This window comes from Sinohyriopsis cumingii, chromosome 3 (genome assembly GCF_028554795.1).
Source record: "Sinohyriopsis cumingii isolate HCF-2022 chromosome 3, ASM2855479v2, whole genome shotgun sequence".
NCBI classification, from domain to species: domain Eukaryota; kingdom Metazoa; phylum Mollusca; class Bivalvia; order Unionida; family Unionidae; genus Sinohyriopsis; species Sinohyriopsis cumingii.
The window spans coordinates 113,583,137-113,592,603 of NC_142963.1; the positions used below are offsets into that span (position 1 = coordinate 113,583,137).

The window sequence follows — 9,467 nt, forward strand, 5'->3', positions numbered from 1 at the left end:
GACGGGAACGGTCAATTGTTAACCTTTTGTAATTGGAAAGAAACATATAAGTATTGAAAGGAAAAGCGGCGTAAAGGACCATTCGAATATTTAGCTTGAGCAAACTTAAAATCTCATGAGTAAAAACTATAATACTGCGTAGTGATCAAATACGAGACAATACCAGTAACAAACACCTAACAAGAATGACTGGAAAGAAGACAGAAAGGAAAGTTATAGGGTTTGTGGTCTTCATTTATTGCAGATACTGGTACCATTAAACAAGTTATTCCTATAATCATAGCTATGCAAATTTCCATGTCTCAGTTCTGCCATGGAAATATACTCCTGGCAGCACAAAAATGGGTACTCGTAAAAATATTTGTTCCACACGCGTGTATCATAGTGACCTAAACGAACATGCACACATATATGAGCCACTCCATAAGATTTAGGGTCTCAAAACGTTTTCTGAGTACTTTTAAATGTTTTGCTCACATAATAAAGGAATAGTTTAGAATTTTGTTTGGTTTCATGAAAATACCACATTATTTTACTACGCTAAATCGTTTCGAAGTAATCCACTCCTAGATGTTCATTGTATCAGTATAACGTAGTGGAACGTATTGGTTGTGCTTTGTATGTATGTATGTATGTATGCATGTGCTGTTTCACGAGATCACAGCACAATTGTGGCTACATGGCATCAGCGAAAGGTAAAGTTAGAACAATGCAAATAATGACGAATTATAACGTTTTAAGAGCAAGCAAGATCTTTATAATGCTCACGTAACTAATGATCTATAAATACGTAGAATTTATCATTCGTAACAAAAGAAAACAATAATTTCCATCGTCTGCAACAAAAAGTAATCTTGTATATCTGATAACAGAAATAGATTTCTTAAAGCAATTGGGATGTACGATATCACCTTTAAAATTCTACCGTAATACCGGTAAGATTTTCTTACATACCAAATTTGTTTATGATAATACTTGTAGTACTGCATAAGCTCGTCTTTTTCGTTTTCCTGAAGAATGTCTGACACATGATTTAAATCTATTACTTGTCGTTACATTATTTTACTATTCTAAAGAAAATGTATTTCCTTTTGCAACTGTATCCAATAACACACGGAATAGTTATTTATTGGATCAGCGATAACATCTCTGTACTTATATACATCAGAGGATATATCTGTATATATTTCATCTTCACTAATATCGATATATGTGGAAAAGCAAACAGGATTAAAGTGTGTTGGTATTTCCATAATCTCATTTGCATCTTTATGCTCACTTTCTGTTTCCTCAAGATAACCAGTTACTTTGCTAAGATCCTACAAGCTAAACGTTTTAAGTATCAGGTGATGTCTAAGAATTGCTTTTGGTGTGCCAAATTGTAATAGGCGATGGTTATTTTTAATGCTTATATCATTGACTGGTAAATTTAGATACCTGTCAATCAACTCTTTTATATTTTTATATCATGGTTCTGTAAGTACTTTTTAAACATATTTATCGTATTTTTTAAGATCAATCTTTTTACTTCTATCGTATGTCACTTTATCGAAACGTGTCGATTGAAAATTTAGGATATATATAAGTTATTTCATCTAACGCAGTATAAAATATAAAAAAAAATTCTGCGTCAGAATTCAATTCTACTTTTCATTCTCTATGTGATACCACTTTAAGTACAGCAACAACATGCGATTCATCATATTCTTTCGAGTTTTCTTTTGTCAGCGAGTCAAAGGGGCAAAAGATAAGATGATATTAACAGGTCAGCATCAGAACGAACATCTGTTATTTCCAATAAGGTATTATTATCAAGATAATCCATACCTAGTTCACGGAATATACGGCATTTAGCAAATGTGTATCTAAGTTTGCGATTTTTGACAACTTAATTTTTTCTGGTTTCAGCTTGTTTGTCAAGTTCATCATGATTTTGTTTTATTCGTTCTTGTTCTGGCTTTTTGCCGCCATACGATCTTGTTTTAATAAGATTAGATTTGTTGATTAACAATGAATTTTCTTTGTTAAGCTCGATCAGAGTATCAGACAATCGTTGTTCCTCACAACCACTGGGTGGGCAGTATTTACTTGTTATGTCAAAGTCTCTGATAGCGTCGTGTAGATGGGGACCTTTCATTCCTGCAAGTCTAATAAAGTCGTCAACGTTCTCATTTAAATCTGGTGAATCTAATGTTAAGTTTATCATCTGAGCAATTTTATTTGTTGCATTTGCCTCATTGGCAATTTCTGGGTCTAGCTGATCAACACCAGCTATTACGATCTTCGTTTTAGGATTAAATATAAAGTTTTAAAATTCCTTACCATCTTTGATCGATGGTGAATGTGTTGACATTTTGACATCTGAAACTTCATGATTTACATAAAGTCGTTAACGGTATAGTTGTAATTATAGGTTATTGGGTGACTAATAAGCACATTTAGAGAATTATTGAAAAGAGAACATGCCAGCTGCAAAAAGATAATTTTATTTATGAATGGCTGTCTTTTTCTAGTCTTATTCGTTTAAACCGCTTGGTTTCAATGTTGTAAGGCTGCGTATCCAGTAAGATTCGTTTTCTTTCATGGTTTCGGAACTCCAGTTGGGGTTGTGAGCTATTGCAATAAGTGTTAGAAAAAGACAACCTTGTACAAATAAAATTATCTTTTGCAGGTGACATACAACAACTGTTATTGGCCCTGTCACAAGGCCCAACTGAACAACTGGACCAAAGGAATAAGAACTATTTTATAAATTGGAGGCAAAAGAATAGAAAAAATGTAAATAAGTTTATGAATCGTATTACCATCGTGACGAAAACACAAATATCCGTCTTCGCAAGATTCAGAAGTTTAAATCCTCAAAAGCAAAACATTAAATATAATACAAATTTAAATAGATTGACATTCCATTGAAATTGAAAAGGAGATGGGTATATTTTTATAAAGCACACAGGTGATGATGTAAGAAACTAGATAAAGTTCATATTATATCTGGTGGACCTTTTGGTTATTCTGATTAAGATCAACATGTTTTCACTGATCAAACACAAGATAATTGGAACTAGTACAAAACTGTCAAAAATAAAAAATGATAAAAGTCATTATAAAAAGAGAAAGTAAGACACAATATAAATATTGAAGCTTTCAAAGATGATAACTGTAGCTCGTGAATTCGAAATGATGACATGGGTTAGGGTTTATTACATTCATGTTATTGACAACTCGTCAACCATCGTATTGTATCCAAAAATGTGTTCTATATATCGCCGAAAGGCCGTTGCAACTGTTCATAATTCAAGAGTCTCAAGAAATACCAGTATCTAAAGTACTTTTCATGTCTGGACTTAAGTATCATCAGAGCCGACATAAAGTCCCATTAAAGTACCCATTAGAACACCCAATCTTTAAATGCTGGTTGTTAACAACTCATTTATTATTCTGAACATGACATGAATTAGACAGGTAGCGGTTTGTATTTGATTTTTCTCTACTTATCAGTTCGAAAGTCTCAAACCTCTACTTAATCTGTGTCTTTTTTGTTATCAAAGTAGTTTCTTCTATCTTGAAGTATTTAAATTGGTTGGAAGTGTTTACTCTTCGTGTCTGTCTCTTCCTGGTAGAAGACTTTAGTCTACTTGATAGATAAGATTATTTTATTTCTTCATTATGTTAGGGTTACAATTAATCAGGAGCCTTCCAATTAAAGGATATTCAGAAAACTTTAGTAAACTCAGTCTAGCAAACTGTTTCCATATGCATTCGTAATTTGACAACTAGAACAAATATGACTCTAAATAAAATGTTGCAATTTTGAAACTTGTCTGCCAGATGATATTGACTAAAACATGGACAGCATATACACAATGCACATTTAGTATTTTATCGAAAGTTAAAATAATTATGTGTCAAAGACATAAGGACATACATTTCTTTGATTTTATTGTTATTTACGAGTTACGATATTATGTTGGTCTATATCCAGGTTTAGAAGAAATACTTAATAAAAAAGGAAATTACTCCCATGTATATAAACTAAGTTGCAGAGCTTATAGAGCCGTTTAAAACCGGTAAACACAAATATATAGTTGAAAATTCAAAATTTTGTGCACCGAAAATGTAGTGATGTATATTAATTGCCATACCAATACTTGAACATACATTGAATTATTGATCCACGTAGCAATACTCTTTGGATTACTTGCTTTAAGGTAGCATACAATCTTTGTTTTACTTTCATAGATTGCTATCATAGAACATTGCCTTAGGCTTTGTAAATCAAACGTTGAAAATAAGCTCGATAGATACAGAAAGAGGGTAAGAGGGATTTAATTTGAAATGGATATAGAAGACTTTATTAGCATTTAGCACCTAACTTAATGTATGAAGTGTATAAGGACAGTTTATCTTGAAGTCACCTGGACCTATAGCTCCACATAAGAGACGTGATTCTTATGTATAAGAAAGAAGATAGATGGGTTATCCATTCTTGAAATTCTCTATTACATTAGTATTTACATGCTACTAAAACAATTGTATTGGTATCACATATCAATTGTACTTACGCCTTTCTCTTAGTTATTTTTTTATGCGCAGTAAATTCTTATAACACAGGTTATACTGCATAATGTCAAAAGTTGTTGACATATGTAAATTTTGTAATTGGAATTATTTGTGTCCTTCGAATACCTAACGGAGTATTTGTATTTAAGAATTTTTGTAACTGTTTGACAGTTAAACACTGTAAATCCTCTATGCTATAATCAATATGATTCCAACGTTTTGACATTTTAATTGTAAATCTCCCAGCTGTGAGCGCCTCGTTTTGGAATTACGAGATTTTGCAAGATAACCCAAGAGCGTTATTTAAAGGTATTGTGAAACTGGTCCATTAACTTAAAGATATTTGGAATTAAAACGGCGACTTTTTCTATACTGTTGACACATCATTACATATTTTTTTTATCATTCAGAATGCATTTGCAACGTATTCGGATCTAATGGAATTAATAAAACTGTGTAGCAAAATAGGAATTCATACCAGACTGTAAGCAATTTTTAATTCTTTCACTTTCCATTTTAGAGAAATACATTAAGATTTTGAATTTTATAAAATGTTTTGGTTTTGATTCTTCTTTATTGCTTAGTTAAACCCCATGTAGTCGTAAAACTAGAAATTTAATGATGTATTTCATAGGTCTGACACATTTCTGTTAGAAACAAAATTCCGTCAGTCAAATGCTGGATAAAATATCTTGGTCCACTTTATAACAAAATTACATCATATTATATTTATTATAATATTTGGATAATAAAATTAATTATCTTACAATAAAATAAAATATCTCAGCTCAACAAACAAAAGTCGCACCCACACCCCAAATTAAATGATCAGTACATTATAGATAAATTTGTTTATTGATGCCTTGGTTGTAATCTAAAAATTGAATGTGAAGTAGGATGACTACTCTTGCATGATAGCCAACATCCGGTGAAAAACTATGGCGACATTGGGGAGCTTATTGACAAAAATAGGAAGTGTTGACACAGAAGCCTACAATATATTAGCTGTACTATTGATATTATTTGCTGAGAATGCTTTGAGTGGGATGCAAGGCAAGACACTTTTAGAAGTGTTAGTAATCCTAAACACACTCAACAAACTAGAATCTATTTACTGGTCTCGAGAAATTTTCAAAACGTCTAACAGAAAACAATGGTTCTCAAGAAAATCTTACGATGATTGGCAGTCTTGCAAAGGAATATATGTACATAACACATTATATAAGTAAATAATCCAAGAAATTATATTTTTTAATCAGCAATATTTCTTCCAAGAGTAATATTTGGCCCAAATTTCATTCACAGTATTCCATTTCGCCACTATGTGACAAGTGTTAAACGTGTAATTAAAGAATTATAATCATATCTGTGATATTCCATAAGAATTTGTGACAAATACAACTGTTTTGTAACCCCCAAAATATTAATATATTTTACATTATTTTCGTCATAAAAATAAAAACATGTTGCTAATATCATTAAATTAAATAAGTAATAAGATTACTTCGGAATTTAGTATATTACTTAGAAACGGAAGCTACCGATTTATCGATGTAGTAAAAAGTACCGTGTTGCCTACCGACGAACAAAATATCGAAATAAACCGTTAATACCGCACACCTCTAATAACTCTAATACATCACAGTTCAGTAGTAATGGAAGTTTTGCATATCGAACTGCTTCGAGTCACTGAAAGATAATAGACGTTTAGTGAAGAGAAATGAACCTTCTATAAGCCATCTTTTCTGCAGGAAGTGAAACCCAACTTAGCCTATATAATTCACTCCTTTACACATATCTATGTTGCATTTACCTTACCTGCATAACCGCCAGGAGCACTAAGGTGTGGGTCATGATTCAGCGTTGCCCAGTAATATTCGTCAGGGCTGTATATTTCCTTGCACCATTCCAATAAAGCTCTTGCTCTTTCATCATAAATAATAAACCGAACAAAGTTCCTGCTAAAGATGCCATATGCGCTGCCTTTTACAATTGTTATATTATGTGGGGGATCAGATTTTGGTATATCTGTCATGTAAATGGTTGCTTTCCCACCGTCCTTTGACACGTAATTATGAACGTATTTAAATCGTTCTGGAAGCATGCGATTACCTGTTATCCCCTCGATGTCATTTGAACCGTTATATATTTGCAAAATTTTCACAATTTCGTGGTTTGTTTTGATAGGATACTGTTGGCTTGGAAGATTTATAAAATATTTCCATTCCCCATTCTTCTGCAATAAGTCGGCCATGCAGTTTATATCTGCCTGTAGCCTCGTGAACCCAGCATAAACAACAGTCTCCTTTTTGGAAACCACAAAAACATTCTCAAAGCATCTGGTAATGGCATTTACGGCACTGTGAACCTCCACTGACGAGGAAAAGTCGACGTGAATACAATAGATATTTTGAGGTCTGTAAATTGCCCTCAGGAGCCTCTCCATTTGCTCCACCTCTTGGTACAAAAGAATGCTGTAGGCAATGGGAAACTGCTTTTCCTCCTCTGTCACGATGAAGTCCAGAAAACCTCTCTCCTTCTTGTATGCTTTACAATCGGATGTCAAATTTAAATATTCAGCATCAAGAATAGTATTTTTGGTTTGTTTCGTCATCCACGTGGTGGCATTAGTAATTTCCTCTTTCTGTCCCTCTATTATACGTTTGCAATCGACTGCTGTTACAAGTCTTCTAAGTTTCCTGGTTAGCACTTTTTCCGTCTGTGTTTCATTCGGTGTTTGGGTTCTATTAAATGAAACTTCAAAGGAGGCATTTCGAATGAAAGACAATTTCTCACAGTCACCACCACATCCTAAATAATGGTTGACAATCCAGACAAAGCAAAACACACTGAACATTATGACAACTTCAGCTTTTCGTCGAACGAGCTTCGGCATGACGGGAACGGTCAATTGTTAACCTTTTGTAATTGGAAAGAAACATATAAGTATTGAAAGGAAAAGCGGCGTAAAGGACCATTCGAATATTTAGCTTGAGCAAACTTAAAATCTCATGAGTAAAAACTATAATACTGCGTAGTGATCAAATACGAGACAATACCAGTAACAAACACCTAACAAGAATGACTGGAAAGAAGACAGAAAGGAAAGTTATAGGGTTTGTGGTCTTCATTTATTGCAGATACTGGTACCATTAAACAAGTTATTCCTATAATCATAGCTATGCAAATTTCCATGTCTCAGTTCTGCCATGGAAATATACTCCTGGCAGCACAAAAATGGGTACTCGTAAAAATATTTGTTCCACACGCGTGTATCATAGTGACCTAAACGAACATGCACACATATATGAGCCACTCCATAAGATTTAGGGTCTCAAAACGTTTTCTGAGTACTTTTAAATGTTTTGCTCACATAATAAAGGAATAGTTTAGAATTTTGTTTGGTTTCATGAAAATACCACATTATTTTACTACGCTAAATCGTTTCGAAGTAATCCACTCCTAGATGTTCATTGTATCAGTATAACGTAGTGGAACGTATTGGTTGTGCTTTGTATGTATGTATGTATGTATGTATGTATGTGCTGTTTCACGAGATCACAGCACAATTGTGGCTACATGGCATCAGCGAAAGGTAAAGTTAGAACAATGCAAATAATGACGAATTATAACGTTTTAAGAGCAAGCAAGATCTTTATAATGCTCACGTAACTAATGATCTATAAATACGTAGAATTTATCATTCGTAACAAAAGAAAACAATAATTTCCATCGTCTGCAACAAAAAGTAATCTTGTATATCTGATAACAGAAATAGATTTCTTAAAGCAATTGGGATGTACGATATCACCTTTAAAATTCTACCGTAATACCGGTAAGATTTTCTTACATACCAAATTTGTTTATGATAATACTTGTAGTACTGCATAAGCTCGTCTTTTTCGTTTTCCTGAAGAATGTCTGACACATGATTTAAATCTATTACTTGTCGTTACATTATTTTACTATTCTAAAGAAAATGTATTTCCTTTTGCAACTGTATCCAATAACACACGGAATAGTTATTTATTGGATCAGCGATAACATCTCTGTACTTATATACATCAGAGGATATATCTGTATATATTTCATCTTCACTAATATCGATATATGTGGAAAAGCAAACAGGATTAAAGTGTGTTGGTATTTCCATAATCTCATTTGCATCTTTATGCTCACTTTCTGTTTCCTCAAGATAACCAGTTACTTTGCTAAGATCCTACAAGCTAAACGTTTTAAGTATCAGGTGATGTCTAAGAATTGCTTTTGGTGTGCCAAATTGTAATAGGCGATGGTTATTTTTAATGCTTATATCATTGACTGGTAAATTTAGATACCTGTCAATCAACTCTTTTATATTTTTATATCATGGTTCTGTAAGTACTTTTTAAACATATTTATCGTATTTTTTAAGATCAATCTTTTTACTTCTATCGTATGTCACTTTATCGAAACGTGTCGATTGAAAATTTAGGATATATATAAGTTATTTCATCTAACGCAGTATAAAATATAAAAAAAAATTCTGCGTCAGAATTCAATTCTACTTTTCATTCTCTATGTGATACCACTTTAAGTACAGCAACAACATGCGATTCATCATATTCTTTCGAGTTTTCTTTTGTCAGCGAGTCAAAGGGGCAAAAGATAAGATGATATTAACAGGTCAGCATCAGAACGAACATCTGTTATTTCCAATAAGGTATTATTATCAAGATAATCCATACCTAGTTCACGGAATATACGGCATTTAGCAAATGTGTATCTAAGTTTGCGATTTTTGACAACTTAATTTTTTCTGGTTTCAGCTTGTTTGTCAAGTTCATCATGATTTTGTTTTATTCGTTCTTGTTCTGGCTTTTTGCCGCCATACGATCTTGTTTTAATAAGATTAGATTTGTTGATTA

At 32.7% G+C, this 9,467-nt stretch overlaps 1 protein-coding gene across 1 annotated transcript; it reads right to left on the reverse strand.

Moving 5' to 3' along the window:
* Nucleotides 1-6,358: 6,358 nt before the first annotated feature.
* LOC149803610 (beta-1,3-galactosyl-O-glycosyl-glycoprotein beta-1,6-N-acetylglucosaminyltransferase 3-like) lies at nt 6,359-7,456 on the reverse strand. The gene has a single exon (XM_089953958.1). The coding sequence runs from the start codon at nt 7,454-7,456 to the stop codon at nt 6,359-6,361; it is 1,098 nt and encodes a 365-aa protein (XP_089810084.1).
* Between the last annotated feature and the right edge of the window lie 2,011 nt (nt 7,457-9,467).